Source organism: Balaenoptera musculus, chromosome 6 (assembly GCF_009873245.2).
Source record: "Balaenoptera musculus isolate JJ_BM4_2016_0621 chromosome 6, mBalMus1.pri.v3, whole genome shotgun sequence".
NCBI lineage: Eukaryota > Metazoa > Chordata > Mammalia > Artiodactyla > Balaenopteridae > Balaenoptera > Balaenoptera musculus.
In genome coordinates, this window is record NC_045790.1 from 102,394,858 (window position 1) to 102,417,137 (window position 22,280).

Sequence of the window (22,280 nt, forward strand, 5' to 3'; positions counted from 1 at the left end):
GTCTAGGAAGATCCCACATGCCGCGGAGTAACTAAGCCTATGTGCCACAACTACTGAGCCTGAGCTCTAGAGCCTGCGAGCCACAACTAGTGAGCCCGCGTGCCACAACTACCGAAGCCCATGCGCCTAGAGCCCGTGCTAAGCAACAAAGAGAAGCCACCGCAATGAGAAGCCCTTGCACTGCAACGAAGAGTAGGCCCGCTTGCTGCAACTAGAGAGAAAGCCCATGTGCAGCAACAAAAACCCAATGCAGCCAAAAATAAAAATAAGTAAATAAATATAATAAATTAAAAAAATTTAAAAAAAATTAAAAAACAGACTCAACTACTGGGGGGTTACTGAGTTGAATCTAAGTGCCAGTTACAATGTAAGTCGGTATACACACACACAATTTAATTCTCACAAAAATTCTTCATGCTATATTTATGAATCCTATTTTACAGATGAAAACACTGAGGCTCAGAGAGGTCAAATATCTTAATCAAGATTGTACAGTTAGTAAGTGGCTAAATCAAGAATGGAATCAAAGTACTAATTTCAGATGCCACCTCCTTTCTGCTACATATCACATTACTTGCCTACAATTTCCTTTTTCCCTTAACTTACCCACATATAATTTATAGCAGAGCAGAACACAGAGGTGCTTCCTCAGAGTTCACCCAAATGTTCTTGCCAAAGTACATAGTCCCGCAACTTCCCATTTCTGTTCCTCAAGTCTCATGTCAATTTAACTTCCTTTCTTGTAGTAAGAAATGCAGTGCTTACAATTTTGGAAACACAAAAGACCCCGAATAGCCAAAGCAATCTTGAGAATGAAAAACGGAGCTGGAGGAATCAGGTTCCCAGACTTCAGACTATACTACAAAGCTACAGTAATCAAGACAGTATGGAACTGGCACAAACACAGAAACATAAATCAGTGGAACAGGATAGAAAGCCCAGAGATAAATCCATGCACATATGGTCACCTTATTTTTGATAAAGGAGGCAAGAATACACAATGGAGAAAAGATAGCCTCTTCAATAAGCGGTGCTGGGAAAACTGGACAGCTACATGTAAAAGAATGAAAGTAGAACACTCCCTAACACCATACACAAAAATAAACTCAAAATGGATTAAAGACCTAAAGGTAAGACCAGACACTATAAAACTCCTAGAGGAAAACATAGGCAGAACACTCTATGACATAAATCACAGTAAGATCCTTTTTGACCCACCTCCTAGAGAAATGGAAATAAAAATAAACAAACGGGACCTAATGAAACTTAAAAGCTCTTGCACAGCAAAGGAAAACATAAACAAGACAAAAAGACAACCCTCAGAATGGGAGAAAATATTTGCAAATGAAGCAACTGACAAAGGATTAACCTCCAAAATTTACAAGCAGCTCATGCAGCTCAATATCAAAAAAACAAACAACCCAATCCAAAAATGGGCAGAAGACCTAAAGAGACATTTCTCCAAAGAAGATATACAGATTGCCAACACACACATGAAAGGATGCTCAACATCACTAATCATTAGAGAAATGCAAATCAAAGCTACAATGAGGTATCACCTCACACCAGTCAGAATGGCCATCATCAAAAAATCTACAAACAATAAATGCTGGAGAGGGTGTAGAGGAAAGGGAACCCCCTTGCACTGTTGGTGGGAATGTAAATTGATACAGCCACTGTGGAGAACAGTATGGAGGTTCCTTAAAAAACTAGAAATAGAACTAGCATACGACCCAGCAATCCCATTACTGGGCATATACCCTGAGAAAACCATAATTCAAAAAGAGTCATGTACCACAGTGTTCACTGCAGCTCTATCTACAATAGCCAGGACATGGAAGCAACCTAAGTGTCCATCGACAGATGAATGGATAAAGAAGATGTGGCACATATATACAATGGAATATTAGCCATAAAAAGAAACAAAACTGAGCTATTTGTAGTGAGATGGATGGACCTAGAGTCTGTCATACAGAGTGACAGTAAGTCAGAAAGAGAAAAACAAATACCGTATGCTAACACATATATATGGAATCTAAAAAAAAAAAAAAAGGTTCTGAAGAACCTAGGGGCAGGACAGGAATAACGCTGATGTAGAGAATGGACTTGAAGACACGGGGAGGCGGAAGGGTAAGGTGGGAGGAAGTGAGGGAGTGGCATTGACATATATACACTACCAAATGTAAAACAGATAGCTAGTGGGAAGCAGCCGCATAGCACAGGGAGATCAGCTCGGTGCTCTGTGACCACCTAGAGGGATGGGATAGGGAGGGTGGGAGGGAGATGCAAGAGGGAGGAGATATGGGGATATAGGTATATGTATAGCTGATACACTTTGTTATAAAGCAGAAACTAACACACCATTGTAAAGCAATTATACTCCAATAAAGATGTTAAAAACATTTTTTTAATAAAATAAAATAAAAAGTCGAAAAGAAAAAAAAAATGAAATGCAGTGCTTAGAGCTGGATTCTGAGCTCCCACGCCTTCCTTCTAATGACTTTCTTTAAGTACAAGTTTTTAAATGACTTTTGTGATACACTGCTTGCTCTGACAAATTGTCTGACATTTTGAAATAATATTATTTTAAAATTTTAATTAAATATTACTCTGTAGTAACTCATAGAAAAGAATTATGGATTTATCTCAAAATTTTAATATGCCTATCCTTGGGGCCAAAACAATCAAGAAATGAGGCTTCTGTGCTCCAATGAAACTTTATTTACAAAAACAGGCAGTGGACTGGATTTGGTTCATGGATTTGGTTTACAGATCCCTGCCCTAGACCTTCGAATGTCCAGTGCATTTTTCCACTACTTTATAGTTACTACCTATTTTCAGAATGGTGTTTTAGCCTATGTCACTTGATGACATTCACTGTCAGGGAAAAGATAAATAAAAAGTAATTTGTAAAAGACCTATGAAAACAGCAGTATACTACATAAACATTAGTATTACTTTTTTCCCTCTTCTCCAGCTTCTCAAACTCTCTCTCACTCTTCTCATTTCTTTCTCCTCTAATAAGGTAGTTTGGCCTAGAAGTAAACACTTTTTTACCTTTCCAAAAGTACTCAAAGCAAATGTGTTTGCAGAATCTTATTTTAAAAGAAGTAGTGGACAGGGGACTTCCCTGGTGGTCCAGTGGTTAAGAATCCGCCTTCAAATGCAGGGGATGCGGGTTCAATCCCTGGTCGGGGAACTAAGATCCCACATGCCATGGAGCAACTACTGAGCCTGCGTGCCACAACTAGAGAGACTGCATGCCGCAACTACAGAGCCCACGTGCTCTGGAGCCCACACGCTGCAACTAGAGAGGAGCCCGCACACCACAACGAAGAGCCCGCACGCCACAACAAATATCCCAAGTGCCGCAACTAAGACCCAGCACAGCCAAATAAATAAATAAATAAATATTATAAAAAAAAAAAAAAAGTAGTGGACATGTCTTTAGATACCAGAATGAACAAACTTATGCAAATCTCACCTTTTAAAATGGTAAGAAATGTGGGCCTTCTGAATATAACTTGTGTCGGCATGTTTTAGGGGAGTAAAGGGAGCAATGGTAAGCAACCGTTACATTCTCAAACTCAAGTAACAAAGTGATTATCAGTTTTCTCATTATAGAGGCTATACGGCATGATGATAAGAATACTGGACTTAGTACTGGAAGACCAAATTTGGAATTCCTTTTCTGCCACTTACTATCTTTGTGATTTAATAACCTACATAAAAGGAGTTGCTATGAGGATTTAGATAGTTAACTATTTAAAAATACCAAGCATCATAAACATCGATTATTGTTGTATTTGAAATTATAAACTTCTTAAGTTCACATCTATATTTTTAATAGAAGTACAATATGATACAGTATTGTACAATATGATTTTTTGGGGGGGGCTGTGCCACGCTGCATGTGGGATCTTAGTTCCCCGACCAGGGATCAAACCCAGGCCCCCTGCAGTGGAAGCGCGGCATCTTAACCACTGGACCACCAGGGAAGTCCCTGTACTATATGATTTATAAAGCATCCAAAATATCTACTGCTAAGTATAAAGAAACTTTTCTGCCAAGGAGCTAAAAATTATTTTAAAATACTCCCTCATCAAGCCAACAATATTCCTCTGAAATTTAAAGAAACCAGAATTAATTGAGTGATGTGTGCTGGGTATTTTACATAGATTCTACTCATTTAACCTTCACAACAACCTTGAGAAGAAACTGAGGTGCAGAGAAGTGAAATAACTTGCTGAAATCACAAAGCTCCTAAGTGGCAGCCCATCTTGGATCCATACCCAGGTTAGATTGATCCTAAAGCTCTGTTCTTTTCATCACATAACACTGCCTCTTCAGCTTTTTCACTTGGGGTCCACAGAAAGCTAAGTACCTCACACAAGGTCAAATGATAATTACTTTCAGTGGAGTAGAAGGCAAATCCTTAGATTACAGGGCACTGTTCTACTAGATTAAGTCACCTACAAATAATTTACTATTTTAAAGGTAATTTCCAGACAATTTCTGCTTAATCTAGTTTTGGTCCCCCAAAATGTATATACTGGTACATAGAGTGAAACCAGTCTTTTTCACACTAATTAAAGAAATTAGGATATTACCAAGTTTAAGCCTTACATGTGCAAAGAAACAGCTTTAGAATTTTGAAAAGAGAAAAAATAAACCAACGAATAAGTTTCCTGAAACTCTAATGGTATGTTAATAAACATAACAAGGACATTTTCACTGGAAATGCCTGGAAGTTATTGCTTCCAGGAAGCAGACTGCTTTCTCAATCCTTTTTTTCCATGAAATTTAGAGAAACTATTACAAGGCAAAATTGGTTACCAAGGTGCTTTTGAAGAACTAAATCAGTAAATTAGAAGCTTTTAAATCTTGACATTAAATATAATTCACAAAATGATAAAAATATGTGAAATATTTTGTAAATCTATGGCCCCTTTATTTAAACCAGTCTGGTCCTTGAGAGCAGAGGCCTTTTTGTGTGTGTGATAAAATAAAATTAATTTTACCTTCAACTTCTGCTGCTTACCTGTTGCAGAGTATGCTGAGGGCTCCACGTGGACTACAGTCACATGGCAGACAGAGCCTGGAAGTACGATTCAGGTACAAACCCTCCTTGCAGGTTTCACAGCGAAGACCCTGATAACCTGGCTGACACTCGCACTGCCCTGTGGTCTGGTTGCAGCGATTCACATCCAGGCTTCCGACCACAGAGCAGTTACACACATATCCTGCAAAGAAAAGAGGGAAAGAGATATCAACTAAGGTTTAATGCTTTCCTAATAAAATGAGCTCTATTTTATTTTTCTTAATAAATATTCATGACAACTTTGTAAGGATGGATAAAATTAAGTCTAGTTCAAATTCACTTTCTATCCTATTTAGTTTATTTAAATTGGGAATTATATGCAGTAAAGTACATAAACTAATTATAAAACTAACATTCTCAATTTCTTTTTCAGCACTCTTCATCTTCTAGCCCTCTAACCCTATACTCCAATGTGTGGGTGGGTCCGTATATTACTAGCTTTTCTGGATTAGAAATCTCCAAAGGCAGGGCCTATGCTTATCTACATGGCACTGAGAGCACATGCTGGAAATGACAACACGTTAAATAATAAATAATCCTGCTGTATAGCAGCAAGAGCTCAGACGGTTGACTGTGGTAACTTATACAGGTCAGACAAGATTGTGCTACAGCTGGAATCATGAACTAGTATGTTCTTCCCAGGAAGAAATTAATGGAGAATTGAAACTTTAAGGTGAGCAAATGACAAACAATAAATCCCAGATAAGAACGTTTACAGGGGCATCCTGATCAGTGGGTTAAAACCAATCACAATTTGAATCTCTTTCCCAAATTAAAAGATTTAGAAAATAAACATTTTCTTTAGATATTTCAAACAGCTTTTTGAATGAAAATATTTAGAAGTAGTTGGTTTTAGCTTTTTTTTTAAAAAAAAATCATTTCCGTAGTTTTTTTTTAAGATTTATTTTATTATTTATTTAATTTATTTTTGGCTGCATCGGGCCTTAGTTGCAGCGTGCGGGATCCTCCGTTGCAGCGCCCGGGCTCCTCATGGCGGCACCCGGGCTTCTCTCTAGTTGTGGCCTGTGGGTTTTTCTCTTCCCTAGTTGTGGCTCGTGGGCTCCAGAGCGCGTGGGCTCTGTAGTTTGTGGCACGCGGGTTCTCTCATTGTGGCATGCAAGCTCAGTAGTTGTGGCACGTGGGCTTAGTTACTCCGCGGCATGTGGGATCTTCCTAGACCAGGGCTCGAACCCATGTCCCCTGCATTGTAAAGCGGATTCTTTACCACTGGACCACCAGGGAAGTCCCAGCTTTAGCTTTTTTTTGTTTTTTACATCTTTATTGGAGTATAATTGCTTTACAGTGTTGTGTTAGCTGCTGCTGTATGACAAAGTGAATCAGCTATATGTATACATATATCCCTGTATCCCCTCCCTCTTGCGTCTCCCTCCCACCCTCCCTATCCCACCCCTCTAGGTGGTCACAAAGCACCAAGCTGATCTCCCTGTGCTATGCGGCTGCTTCCCACTAGCTATCTTACATTTGGTAATGTATATATGTCCATGCCACTCTCTCACTTCGTCCCAGCTTCCCTCCCCCCCAACCCCAACCCCGTCCCGGTGTCCTCAACGCCATTCTCTACATCTGCATCTTTATTCCTGTCCTGCCCCTAGGTTCATCAGAACCTTATTTTTTTTAAATTTAGATTCCATATATATGTGTTAGCAGCTTTAGCTTTTTAATGCAGATACATTTAAAGGTCAGTTAGGATTTGTTTTTTGCTATTATTTATACTCATTCTATTAAGAAGAAAGTATTTTCAACATAGTTTGACAAAGTATCAACATAGGACTTTCTAACCATATACAGAAACATGTAGTTAAAGTCAATTGCAGATAAAACCTTGTACATATTTTAGGAATAGCCCCCATTCCAAAGTAGCTATGGACCTCGGTTTAAAAAGCTCAGAGAAATCTATGACAAATTATACTTCTGAATAACTAAGGAACTATCAATATATAAAATGACATTATACATATAGATAAAAGTTTAGCTTGAAGAAAAATCTTTAACATAACTTTTATTTTTAAAAAGATACTGGATAAACTGGATCCAGAGTCTTAAAAAGAAAGCTATAAAGAAGTTTGCTTCTCTATTCTAGACAAGGAAATTAACCTTCAAAATTCTTTATGTCATCACAAATAGCTTATGCACACAAGTCCAAACAAAGGATTCCACAAAGATATTCTCACTTGGCCAACTCTTGGCCCACACTTCTTCAGTTCCTAACCTTTGGTGTCAGCTTATCTCCCTGCTCTTCACACCTCTTCTAATTTGTAAATATACCAAATGAATGAATATGTAAGTGATTTGTTTATTTTATGTATATTTTAAGCTTGAGTGGTGAATTAGTTACAAAACCCAGAGGAGAGTTCAGATTTCTTCAGCCCCAAACTTAGGAAAGGAATAAGCTTCCCATCTCAGTCAGGATTCTTATTTTTACTAAACTACATAAGCATGACATTTCTGTGATAGAGTTACATGTTTTCACATTATTTCTAGTTTCTGGGTTTGTGTGTGTGTGTGTGTGTGTGTGTGTGTGTGGTTTTTGTAAATAAGGAAGCCGTGTTTAGTGGTCTGTAAACCTGCCAATAACAACTGCATGGCAAGGCCTTCACTCTACCAAAAATGACCAGAATGCTAAAAATAACATTTTCTTCCAAAATCTGGCAGGATTCCAACATACATTCAATTCCTCCTGCTGGACCAATTTCATCACAAGTTAAACCAAGCAAATTGTGCTGGTATGGGCAGAATTAGCTCAAGAAAAATGAATGGACTAAAAAACTCTATAATAAAGACTGAGAATTTTATTCTATTATTTCCTTACTAATGTGCTTCCATCTGAAACCTGAATCAGTGTTCCCAATGAATAACATTTTTAGTAAAACTGTTAAGAACTTTGAGATAAAAACTAAGTATTTTTTTCAATCAAGTCTTATGGATAAAACTTCAGTAGTAACCAAGTTTGTTGGTTATTTATTATTTCTATAGAACTGATTCAGCCTTTTCATTATCCCCTGAACATACTCTTTTCAGTCCCATTCTGTGCTCCTTGTAATGTTCTCTCCTCTCCACATATTTAAATCTGTCCCTTATTTCAAGAATCAGCTGAAATTTACTCCTCCATAAACTCTAATTCTATTGCCCCTTGTTTGAACCCATAACAACAACTACCACCTATGACCCTCTTACGACAGTAATTTAAAGAGGCAGTAAAGTGAAGCAGATATGAGCACAGACTATAGAAGCAGACAGCTACAGGTTTAAATCCAGCTCCATCACTTACTAACTTTATGACCTTGGGCAAGTTAGTTAACCTCCTTGTGCCTTCCTTTTCTCATCCGTAAACAGGCATAATACAGTACCTATAACACTCAGGCCCAACACACAAACTGGAAGTGGTTTGGAGTGCCGAAATAATTACTACAATAGCTGGAAGAAAGGGATTCCAAATAAAATAATAGAAACACAATTTAGATGGCCAGATTCACAGGCCACAGCTTTGTGGTGAGATCTGAAAGCCTGGGATTAGGTTTATTACCATGGCAGTTTTGGACAATGTCTGTGAAATAGAATTAGTGTCCTGACATTCAGGAATTCAAGCTGTGGGTCAGGTAGAGAAGAACAGTGTATCCTTCATATGCTGGGCTCCATACATTACTAACATGGGTGCCTACAAATACAACGATGAAAACAAAAGGGTATAGGACATGGTTTCAGAGAGAAAAAAGGAGCATTTATTGATTATATGCCCTTGGTACTAATCATCTTAACAGTAGTGGGGTGAATTGCAAATATTTCAGCAAGAGAAGAGAAGATCACCCTAGTGCCAGGATGAGGTGCTATCACCTGATATAGCAAGACAAAAATACACTATCACATTAACATTCCTCCCCAGATTAACCAAAGGGAAGGAAGCTGAAGTAAAGCATACCAAGTGCCAGGGAACGTATGCATCTTTTCGGTTTGGAGCTCAGAATCTGAGGCCCTATCCCAGTGTTCAACCTCAAATGAAATGATCCAAATTAAATGAATAGTATGAGCAACAGTAATAAATATAAAGGACTATGAACATGCGTTAAATTGTGTCAGGATAACTCATTAGCTTGTAAGTAAACTCTCAGAGCCTTCACAGTTCTTGACATTCATACGGAACCAGATAGGAGTTAATGCAGAAACAATGCAATTTTCTAGGAGACTGGCAATATGAAAAAAGAAGAAAAGACATGTCAATCGATAAAAGCAGTGGGAAGGACCTATAGCCAAAGACAGGAGATGAAGTGCTGACTTTTTAATGAGGTAGAATCTTAGACACCAGAGCGGCACAAAGGAGTCTGTGACATGACTGATGGTAAGGCACTAGTGTGTATGTTAATGGGAGTGAAACAACATGAAGAGGACACAAAACGCTAATCACAGACAAGTCTGAATGAAATGCCAAAAGGCTCATTTGGTTGCCTATGAGTAAATATGGAATAAACTCGCCATCATTTGAGTAGCGTGTTTCCTTTCAGTGCCCTATAATTCTTAGGAAAACTCTACAGAAAAATAGAGAAGAGTAACATATATATTAGCAGGGAGACATTTTCTTTTTGTTCGGCTTCTGAAGAACAATGAAATACAGTGACTTGAACCCTGAGGAAGAATAAGAAACTAAAATCTGGAGCCAAACTGTTTAAAAATAGAAATATAGGGCTCCCCTCGTGGTGCAGTGGTTAAGAATCCACCTCAATGCAGGGGACACGGGTTCGAGCCCTGGTCTGGGAAGATCCCACATGCCATGGGGCAACTAAGACCATGCACCACAACTACTGAGCCCATGCTCTAGAGCCCGCGAGCCACAACTACTGGAGCCTGCGCGCCTAGAGCCTGTGCTCCGCAATAAGAGAAGCCACCGCAGTGAGAAGCCCACACAATGCAACGTAGCCCCTGCTCGCTGCAACTAGAGAAAGCCTGCACGCAGCAACAAAGAGCCAACGCAGCCAAAAATAAATAAAATTTAAAAAAAAAAGAAAAAAGAAATATAAAGGTCCAGAGAAGAGACAATAAATGGGCATTTTTCTCTGAGACTTTGAATTTATGGGATGCTTTTTTTTTTTTTTTAACAAATTAGATTTTTTTTTTTTAAGATCAAATTTATAGAGAGAATGTTTTGCTTATCTCTTTTAAATTTTATTTATTTATGGCTGTGTTGGGTCTTCGTTTCTGTGCGAGGGCTTTCTCCAGTTGTGGCAAGTGGGGGCCACTCTTCATCGCAGTGCACAGGCCTCTCACTATCGCGGCCTCTCTTGTTGCGGAGCACAGGCTCCAGATGCGCAGGCTCAGTAATTGTGGCTCACGGGCCCAGCCGCTCCGCGGCATGTGGGATCCTCCGGGACCAGGGCTCGAACCCGTGTCCCCCGCATTGGCAGGCGGACTCCTAACCACTGCGCCACCAGAGAAGCCCCTATGGGATGCTTTTGATGTAAAAGTATCCAAAGCAATCACTGCATTTAAATTAAATGCTGCAAGAGTAGCCCCTGCATGCCGCAACTATGAAAGCCCATGCGCAGCAACAAAGACCCAACGCCGCCAAAAATAAATAAATAAATTTATTAATAATTAATTAATTAAACACTGCACTTTTCAAACATCCCTTACCAAAGCCAAAAGATGAAAATTTTAGCACTAAAGAAAAATGATGAGTTTTGTAACTCATCAAACACCTGTTTCATACACCTGGTAGGCTTCTCTCTGCATTCAACTTTTAACCAACTCATGTCCTTAGCTCAGTAAAAAGTCCAGTATATCATCTACAGAATTTTAATTATGTTTTGGTGTCTGCAGCTACTTCGATGGGAGTTTTTAGAAAAATATTAATTGTAGTAATATGGCCTAATTAATGTGTCCTTTGTTTCTCTGTGCCTGTTTCTGAAGTCCTTTCTGAGTGCTGTAATTAACTATGATGTCTGAAGACTAAGGCAGTTTGATACAATAGTGTGTTAGCCTTTTGCAGCTAAAAAAGAACTATAAAAGAAGTGAAAGATTTGAATAAGATTGAATAAGAAAGTGAAAAACATTGTGTCCTCAGTCAATTCATGATGCAAATCTCGTAAAGAAATGTTCATCGATAGCAGCACTGTTGCTGAACTAAAATGATTACGAAACAAGTATTGCACTTAAGCATAGATACTGAAAAAAATACTTGTAAATACAACTAACACAGAGCACTCAGGAATCTGATTCAGGAATATAGCCTGAAATTCCATCTATAGCCTCTTGCAAAACTGTGGAAATACCTTTGCAAAACTCAATCTCTGACTCCATTCCTTCAACAATGATTTCACTCTTGCTTTTCAGTATCTTCAGATATTGAAAGAATACAAAAAATATATCTATTAAGAATACCAAAAAAAAAAGAAAGAAAGAAAAACTGCTTTGGGCTATTCTAAAACTTTTCATTCTTCCCCATATTCAGAAGACATAGTAAATGTACTATAATAATGATGGCATGTTCTGTTCCAATCTCAAAGCAGCAAAAACTAGAAGATAAGTATTTAAAATATATTAAGACTCAGTACTTAATCTTATAATGAAAATTTAAAACATTAAAAATTCAAGTTTGGGGCTTCCCTGGTGGCGCGGTGGTTGGGAGTCTGCCTGCCGATGCAGGGCACATGGGTTCGAGCCCTGGTCTGGGAGGATCCCGCATGCCGCGGAGCGACTGGGCCTGTGGGCCACAACTGCTGAGCCTGTGCGTCTGGGGCCTGTGCTCCGCGATGAGAGAGGCCGCGACGGTGAGGGGCCCGCGCACCGTGATGAAGAGTAGCCCCCGCTTGCCACAATGAGAGAAAGCCCTTGCACAGAGACGAAGACCCAACACAGCCAAAAAATAATAATAATAATAATAAGTAAATAAAATTAAAAAAAAAAAATTCAAGTTTAGTAAGTTTAAAATTATCTGAAAATATACACTTAAGTAAAAAATAAATACACTTTAGTATCTCCTTCAGGAAAACATAATTATTTTGTAAGGCACTAACTAGAGGTCATTTATAATTATGGAGAAATTGAGTTTCTCAGGCTTATCATTAGATGGGAATAAGCTGATTCCAGGATATAAAATATTTGGGGAGCTTTATGAACGGAGGTCATATGACAAGAGTTATGTCGGCACTCATCATACTGGTACAATTGTCACCACCTCCTGCTTTGTACCCTAAAGCCAAAGAAAAAAACACATCTTCCCAACTTCCCAAAGAATAACCTCTTATTCCTCTACTTTCTCCTTTTCCTTCTTTTCTCTCTCTCTATTAACTGTATTCTAATGTTTAAAAGTATTCTCTACACACACAATGCAACCATTATAACAGCATCTACTGAATGGAAGTCAAAGAGCAAATTGCACAGTAAGAGGCAATGAATACCCACCTATTAGAATGGCTCAAGTTAAATAAACAAAACAAAAAAATGACAATATCGATTGCTGGGAAGGATGCAGAGGAACTGAAACTTTCAAAAACTATTGCTGTGAATGCAAAATAGTACAGACACTTTGGAAAATAGTTTGGTAGTTTCTTATAAATTAAATATACCTTCATCATATGACTCAGCAATTCTACTCCTAGGTATTTATCAAGGAAAATGAAAACCTATGTTCACACAAAAACTTGTATTAAAATGTTTATAGAGCTATATTCATAATCACCCAAATCTGGAAACAACCCAAATGTCCTTCAACTAGTGAACTGGATAGGCTGTGGTACTTCCTTACAATGGAATACTACTCAGCAATGAAAAGGAAGGAAGCATTGACATGCAAGGATGTGATGGACCTCAAATGCATTATGCTAAATGAAGAAAGCCAGACTCAAAAAGGTATGTATTATATGATTCCATTTACATGATGTTCTGGAAAAGGCAAAACTATAAGAGCAGAGAAAAGATCAGGGGTTTTCCAGGAACTGGGGGTGGGGGGGGGGGGTAGGGAGAAGGGCTAACTACAAGCTCAAGGGAATTTTGAGGGAGTAATGAAGTTGTTTTGTATCTTGACTGTGCATTTGTCAAAACTGATAAAACCAAGAACCAAATGAGTAAATTTTATTGGATATAAATTTTAAAATTAAAAAAAAAACTTTTAAAAAAAGCAATGAGGTTTTACTAAACTAGATTCTTAAATTTTGCTAGAGGGAAGCCATGGTTGTACCACAAGCAGCGATTTTAGCTGGACTGTGGCACTAAAGTCAACATGGGACCCAACTAATAACTCAGTCTTTTTCAAAGCTAATGTTACAATTAAGACAGCGAGAACTGATTAACGCTTCAGCTGATTACTGCATAAGGAGTTGTGGAACATTTTAGGATTTAAAATGCTATTTAACTAAAAGAAGTAGAATTTTCCTTTCTCCTTTGGCTTCAACTAAAGTCTTGGATTGTAATTGCTCCTGTGTAGAATGAGGGAGAAGAGGGAAAAAATGAAAGATAAAGATGTATAGGATTTCCAACCTCTTTTCATATACAATTGCTTATTTCCCTTTGAGATTGATCATTAAAAATCCTACTCTATTTAAACAAAGACCAGGAAAACAACTTTGAATCTATCCAACATAAAACTTCATCCTTTTTCACAAACCTAGGATAGCATCTACAAAAATAACATTTCTCCTGATTTTCAAGTTGAAAAGAAAAGGAAAAATAATTGTTGGAAACAAGAATAGGAATACTTAATTCAAACCTCTGCCTGCACATCAAAAGAAGAGAAAATTACAACAACAACAAATTATACTGTCTTGACTACAGACCTGATTTCCTAAGTGTATGGGGTATTTATTTCAAAACGTAGTTTTTATTAGGCCCATATTTCATCTTTGTAGGTTTAGAGTACAGGAATCTCAGAAAGTCCTCATTCTAGGGAAAAGGAATTATCAACATAGAGTTCTTATTTTTATAAAAGGTCCTACTCTAGCATAACACTGATACTCAAATTATATTTCACATTTATGTTATACCAGTGTAAGGTCACAAATCTTTGCAAAGCTGGGAAACAATATTAAAGTTGATGAGTTTTTGAGTTAAACCAGGCTTTGTAGAAATATGGAAAGTTTTAAAGCCACCACTTTTAAAGAAAGCTTTACCTTTTAAAATAAAAATATATCCATTAAAATTCCCAATCACAATTCACTATTGCAAAACATTTCTTCTACTTTACGGTAGACATATGAAAAAAAAAAAGTGTAGCATGACGTAGGTTTTGTTGAAAAATTTCTGTCTCATGCTTTAAGGACCATGTTGTTAGTGCTTGTCCCTGGCTCACTGCCAGTTTTCCACAATTCAAAGACAATTCATCTAATTAATGAGACAAGACAGCAAGTTCTGGGAAAGGCTATAACAACTACCTTTTACTACAAATAGTAACAGAGATGATATTACCAGTTATTGAGCATGTGTTGTATGTATCTCAAACTTCACATTAGAAACTTTACACATATGGCCTCCTTTAGTCTTCACCACAATCCTGTGAGGAAGGTTCTTTGAAGGAGGAAATTGAGTCTTAGACAGATGAAACAAATCATACAACTAACCAGCACAGGAGAACAAACTGGAACTCAAACTAAATAACACCAAAGTACACGTTTTTTCACTATAAGAAGCTTCTGCTTTCACTTTGTTATAAAGCAGAAACTGACACACCATTGTAAAGCAATTATACTCTAATAAAGATGTTTAAAAAAAAAAAAAAAGAAGCTTCTGCCTATGAAAACGAGTAGTAAAAACACTAGACAGAACCAGCAATCCCACTACTGGGTATATAACCAGAGAAAACCCTAATTCAAAAAGACAAATGCACCCCAATGTTCATTGCAGCACTATTTACAATAGCCAGGTCATGGAAGCAGCCTAAATGCCCATCGACAGACGAATGGATAAAGAAGGTGTGGTACATATATACAATGGAATATTACTCAGCCATAAAAAGGAACGAAAATGGGTCATTTGTAGAGACGTGGATGGATCTAGAGACTGTCATACAGAGTGAAGTAAGTCAGAAAGAGAAAAACAAATATCGTATATTAACGCATATGTGTGGAACCTAGAAAAATGGTACAGATGAACCAGTTTGCAGGGCAGAAATTGAGACACAGATGTAGAGCACAAGCGTATGGACACCAAGGGGGGAAAGCGGCAGGGGTTGGGGGGGTGATGAACTGGGCGATTGGGATTGACATGTATACACTGATGTGTATAAAATGGATGACTAATAAGAACCTACTGTATAAAAAAGTAAATGCAAATTAAAACCATAATGACATACTACTAAATACCTAACAGATTGGCTAAATTTCAAAAAACTGGCAATACCAAGAGCTGACAAAGATGCTGAGCAACTAGAACTCTTATATGTTGCTGAGAGGAATACCTGGAAAACAAGTTTCTCATAAGGTTAAATTTACACCTCCCATATGACCCAGCAATTCCACTCATATGGATCTACCCAAGAGTAATGAAACTTATGTTCACACATCAGTGTAAGTGAATGTTTATGGCAGTTTGCTTCATCATCACTAAAAGTTGGAAGCAACCTAAATGTCCTTCAACCAGTGAATTGTTAAATAAACTATGGTCCTTTTTATAACATATATTAATATATTTTTTCACATCAGAATCTGTTTCTGATTTTGAAATTGATCTATTCTTGTGCCAGTATAGTAAAAAAAAAAAAAAAGGTTTTAATAACTACAGCTTTATAATATGTTTCACTGCTATTCTTCTTTACATTTTCTTTCAGTTCATAGTACTTATGTTTTCATCTGAACTCTGTTTGCCACATTTCCTCCAAAAAAGTCCCTACTGTAATTTTTCCAGTAATTCAACTTATTCTAAATAATGTGTCTTAATGTGTTAAGAACTGATAGCTTTACGATATTCAATTTTCCCATCTATGAGCACTGGCATGCCTCTCCATTTATTCAGTCTTCTTTTAAATCTCTCAGTGAAATTTCATAATTAAAAATATATTTATATGAGTTTCACACATATCTTGGTGAGATTATTCCTAAACTTTTTATCATTAGTGGTAGTGGTAGCAGTAGTGGTTAGAACTGTGATCTTTTTTTCCATTATCTCTTCTAATTAGTTTTAGTTAGTAAAACTTATTAACTTGGATTTCTTGGTATATATACATAGTTATTTTGATGAAGTCTTATTATTTCTAATGGTTTTTCCATTGATTCTTTTGAGTAAGGCCTCTATTTTTAAGCTACGTGGAATGAGGTCTTCCATTGAAAGTCATATTTTGCTTGGCTAAAAATAGATACAATTCTGAGTTTCCTCAACCACAATAGTTTGCTGGTAAAATAGAGCAGGCCATTTCATATAACTTCTTATCTTAATCCCTAGGTTAGCTTTATTATTAATTATAATAAAAGTAGTTACCACTTACTATTACCTACAATGTCTCAGGCTTTGTCACACATTTTACTTGTATGAACATTTACCTTCACAACAACCTTGCAAAGGTTGTTTATAAATAGGAAAACTAGAACTTAAAGAAGGTAAGTACTTGCCCAAGGCCACAGAGTTACAGTAAGTGGTTGAGACAGCATTCAAATACAGGTTCATCTTACTCCAATGCCCTTCCTCATTCCACTTCACCACAGAGCTTTCTTCCTTGGTAGAGAAGGGGGGAAGGAAGGAAGGAGGGAGGGAGGGAGGAAGGAAGGAAATAAGAAAGAAAAGAAAGGAGGGAAGGAGGGAAAGGAAAAAAGGAGGAAGGGTAGAAAGAAAGAAGAAAAAGAAGAGGAAGAAGAAGGAGAAGGAGTAGTAGCAGTAATAATAGTAGTAGTAGTAGTAGAAGAAGAAGAAAGAAATTCCACCTAGTATTGTTAAAGGCAATTTTTTTTTTCAATCTGTTTTCCTTGTGAGAAAGTAACATCAAGTCAAATGACTGCCAAACAGTATGGTAGGGAGAAACAGTTGCTCCAGCTACAAAAATAATTCTCAACTGGCGACTCACAACACCTTGTATATGCTTTGGGCTGGAGAGTCTTAATATATTGCTCAAAGTTAAACATGCATGCTCATGATTTAGTATTTGGGATCTGTTCATTTAAATGCATTCTCATAGCTAAAAGAATACTGCTAATTAATATTTCCAGTATCTCTCTAAAAGAAGTGTAGTGATTTAGGAGTCAAGGGTTACGGATATGGACTATGCTAAACTGCCAAATTGCTACCTGAACCTAAACAAAAATTTTTTCTTTATGTGCCAACATTTTCCCATTTGTTTGCATTTTTCAAGCCTTTAAAAAAAAAAACCTAATTTTGCCATTTAATAAGAGTCAATTGCTTACTTTTTGAAAGTGCATTTTATTCTTTCAGGCCACCATCAAATTCAGAATGCACTGACAGAATTAACCAAATACTGCCCATATGGCTTGGAAGAATAACTATTCTATCAAACTTTGAATTTCTGTGAGCTTTTTTATTTACAGCATTTTTACAGTATCCTTGAGTTTAAGGGGAGGTAAGGAGCGGGGAGGGGGAGCAAATACAGAAAGTGAATTAACATGTGAAATCTGGTTCCAGGCCATAGTAGAAAAAGATCAGTCTATGAGGTGAAGGGACCTGGGTTCAAATACAGAAACCACTGTTTGTAAGCTCTATGATCTTAAATTTCATGACCTCTTTTCATAAAATTGGGATAATGATACCTAACTTATAAGAATGTTTTAAAAATTAGAGGAGACAAGGCAAAGAAAACACCTATGACAGGGCCTTCTCCTCCCCATCCTACAATTTTATTATAAGTAATCTTTTTAACAAAGCAGCATTCTTAGATGTTACTAAAAATTGCAAGAATTGAGAACTAAAAGGGATCAGCAATCTCAGAATGCACTCAAATTACCCTAAATAATTTCATTAATACCTTAATTTTGTAGCAACAGAACAGAAAAGGTAAGAAAAATCAAAGAACTTCAAGTACTGCTGATTGCTTCTGAGGTTGGGACTTAGATTTGCTCTCTATTTACAGAGCACAGCTGAGCAACTTAAAGGCTAGAACTGTTTGCTCATTATAATACCTGAAAAATGAGTTCAGAGAAAAGGAGTGCAAACAGAGCAAGAGGAAAGGTCAATTTAAAAATACTATCTTAAGGCACCCAGTGATGTAACCTAGGAACTGTTTCCTAATTTTCAAAAAAGGGAAGGTTGGTCCCATATTATAGTTTAACATTCATCCCCAGCCAATTTTTAAACATGTTATTAAATAGATGGTTTATGGATTACTAGAAATATATATATTTGATCACAAAATTACGCCATACCATCCTGGGAAAATACCTGGTGTATACAGGGAAGCATGAGTAGAGAGAAAAATCTTACTATGGTTTCAACAGACTAATAGGAAGGAACATAGGAGAAAATACATATCTAAAGGGTTTACTGGGGCCCTGAACTCCAGACTAAGGAGTTTGCACTTCATCCTACATGAAATGATTCTCCAAATAAGGTCACAGTACCATCTGCTTCAAAATCCCCTGGGGAGCACATTGAAATTCTGACTCCTGGGTCCCATCCTAGACCTACTGAATAGAAACTTCTATTTCTATTTGGGGGACAGGGGACTCAGGAATATGCATTTTTTACAAGTTTCAAAGTGATTCTGATGTACCCAAAAAGTTTGCTATAAGCAAAAGGGACTATGAAAAATTCTTGAGCAGAGTAATGATGTGGCCAGCATTGGGCTTCAGAAGTAAAAACAACAACAAAGACAAAATATCGACAATAATAATGACAATAGTAACACTCTCTACTACTATTCATTATTTGTTACTTATTTACTTTTTACATACCAGGCACTGTTTCATGTACTCTACATACACTGACATTTAAAACTTTCAAGGAATCAATAAGGTAGGTAGGTATAAGGTGATACAGGGGATAAGATAAGGAAATGAAGGCACAGAAAAATAATTTCCTCAAGGTCAGATGGCCATAAAGAGCCCAGCTGGGATTAGGTTATCCTTAGCAGCAGTGTGAAGGAAGGATTAGAGAGGAGAGACTGGAGATGATAGATTTACTGATAAATATCGTAGCAGCCTAACATGAAAATCTGAATTGAGGCAGTCTCACTAGTAAAAATTGCTTCTGCAAACATACAGATACCTATCTGTATGTCATAAAGTGAAATTAAGTCTGCTTGCTTTCAGAATAAATAAATACTGCAAGGTGGAAAATATACCTGTCTGCAGCTGTCTGCAGTGCTAAAAGTTTAAAAGATTTGAAGAGCCAAGTGAAATAGCTGAGCCTTGAGTTATTCCAAAGGACACTTGAAAGAAGCACTTTTTTCTTTTGGAACTGGATGTGGGCTATCTTACTTTGTGTTCCCTATCTAATCCTCTTACTCCTCAAAACATGTTGACAAATTCTTCCCACTCTCCTGCCACACTTCACTATTATCAAACACTTATACAGTATCAGCATTGTTCTACACTGCAAGCTGTGAAGTTCTTTGCCTTATCATCATGACTAAGCATTTGGGTAACACTTCAGATTCAAAAATAAGGGCACAAGAGAGAAGAAACTCCTCTTCCAACTCCACTGCTCACTCCTGCTCTTCCTGTACATACCATTAGTGGAATCCAATTGTCCCTCCTTCCGAAAACACACGCATACACTCACAGGATCCTCAAAAGAAAACTGAAATGGTCAGAAGTCACAGTTCTAAAACATGGGTTGGGAGGCTTCTTCTTTTTTTTTTTTAACAAGAATTTGGGAGCACCAAGATGTCAAAGATCTTGTTCAAGTTTGCAAACAATACAAAACACAACTTTCAAACTTTTCCTAATCATTGCTAAAGCACTACTGGAAGTTAACAATCTCAGAAATTTTCAGGGACCAGTGGTCAATAATAAGCCAAAAAAAAAAAAAAGAAATAATTTGGCTTCCTCCACCACTCCTAAAGTATTAATAATAGTCTTGGAGAAGCAAGCAATGTTAGCTAAAATATCTAAGGGAAACAGATGCTGGCAAAGTGAAATTTACCTTCACACCAGTAGAATTTACCTATTCTTCCTACTTCACTTCTGATTTCACATATCCCATTCGCTACTTTCTGTGCCATTAAAAGATGTCACCACACTGTTGGTAGAATTGTAAAATGGTGCAATCACTACGGAAAAGAGTATAGAGGCTCCCCCAAAATTTTAAAATAGAATTACCATATGATCCAGCAATCCCACTTCTGGGTATATATCCAAAAGAAGTGAAAGAAGGGTCTTGAAGAGATATTTGCACACCCCTGTTCATATCAGCATTATTCATAATAGCCAAGATGGGGAAGCAACCCAAACGTCCATCAACAGGTGAATGAATAAACAAAATGTGGGATATACATACCATAAAATATTATGCAGCCTTAAAAAGCAGGGAAATCCAGTCACATACTACAACATGGATGAAACAAAGTCATTATGTTAAATGAAATCAGTCATAAAAAGACAAATACTACAAGATTCCATTTATGAGAGGTATCTAAAGGAGTCAAATTCAGAGAAACAGAGTAGAATGGCAGTTACCAGGGATGAGGAGAAAAGGGAGAGTTCTGTTTAATGAGTACAGAGTTTCAAATTTGCAAAATGAAAAAGTTCTGAAGATCTGTTTCACAACAATGTAAATTAACACTCCTGACACTGTACACTTAAAAGATGGTTACAGTGGTACATTTTATGTGTGCTTTTTAATTATAACAGAAAAAACAGGTGGGTAGAAGCTATCATCATACAATATGTGTGTATGCATTTCTTAATTTATCAAAGAAGCTAGGAAATCTTAAGTGCTGGGAGTTAAGGATCTAATTATCTGATCTACTCCTTTTTTACAGGTAACTGAAACTAAGAGCAGTAAACTAATTTCCCATATAAACCTTGAAGCCAGACAGGTTAGACTACAAATACTGGCTGTAATACTTAGCTGAGAGCTTGTACAAATGTGGGGATTAAATGAAACAATGTAGCACGGTGCCTGACACACAGTTCTCCTTCCCTTTCAGCATCTGGGATAGTTCATCTTATAGCCTGAGCCCTGTCTGGGTTGACAATGGAAAATGGTGTATTTGAAAAGAAACAAGTGAATTTTTAGAAAATTATTTAATTAAAATCTATTATCTATATAATTTAGATCAATTCCTAAGAAATATTGTAGTTAAGCTAACTATCCTCTGAAATAATTTTATTATTTCATGTTTTCCCACCCAAAAATCTTTCTAATTTTAAGAAGAGAATGGCTGCAGATTACACTTAAATAGTTACCTAGAAGAGGCTACTCCTGGGACAACCAAATCCCTCATACACTCCTGTTGGAAATATAAACCTGTACGACATCGTCAAAGAACAGCGTGGCAGTATCTAGAAAGATAATGATGTGCCACAACCAACTACTGCCTTGCAATTCAAAGTGTGGTCCATGGATCTGCATCACCTGGGAACTTGTAAGAAATGCAGATTCTCAGGCCCGCCTCAGACCGACTGAGACAGAATCTACATTTTAACAAGATACCCAGGTGATTCCTATGCACATTAATTGCGACACACTGCCCCAGAGAAAGCCTCCTATTTGTGAAGAAAGAGACATGGGCAAGTTCATTGCAGCTTTATTTGAAATAGTAAAGAAAAGCATTAATTGAAATAGCTATCAATAATAAAATGGTTACACTGTGGTATATCGGTTTACCACATACAGTGGTAAACTACACAGCAACTTAGACAATCTAGAGTTACATGAACCAGCAAAGATAAATCTCAAAAAAAAATGTTGAGTGAAAAAAGCATGGGAAGATGCCATTATGCAAAGTTTAAAACATTAAAACAACCCTATATTGTGTGCATGTGTGTATGCATGTGTGCGCACACGCACGAGCACACACAGAACCAAATTCAGAATAGCAGTTACATCTAAGTAGGGAAAGAAGAAAACTGGATAAAAGAGGAACACTGGAGGCTTTAGTCATATCTAGTATTTTAATTCAAAACAAAACAAAAAAACCCGAAGCAAATGTGGGAGACAATTCAGATATTACAAAGCTGAGAGGTAGGTATACAGGGGATGCTTACCACATTACTTTCTATGCTTTTCTGGAAGCTTGATATATTTCACACAATATGAAATATTGTATTGAATATAATATGATATACAAGACATA

General features: G+C 37.1%; 1 protein-coding gene across 2 annotated transcripts in view; it reads right to left on the reverse strand.

The window, feature by feature from the left end:
* Positions 1-22,280, reverse strand: part of MEGF9 (multiple EGF like domains 9) — an 84,442-nt gene that overhangs the window by 38,053 nt on the left and 24,109 nt on the right. For both annotated transcript variants that reach the window (XM_036855765.1, XM_036855764.1), the window contains exon 2: positions 5,042-5,243. In XM_036855765.1, the coding sequence (XP_036711660.1) occupies positions 5,042-5,243 (202 nt within the window). The remainder of the gene's footprint in view (positions 1-5,041; positions 5,244-22,280) is intronic.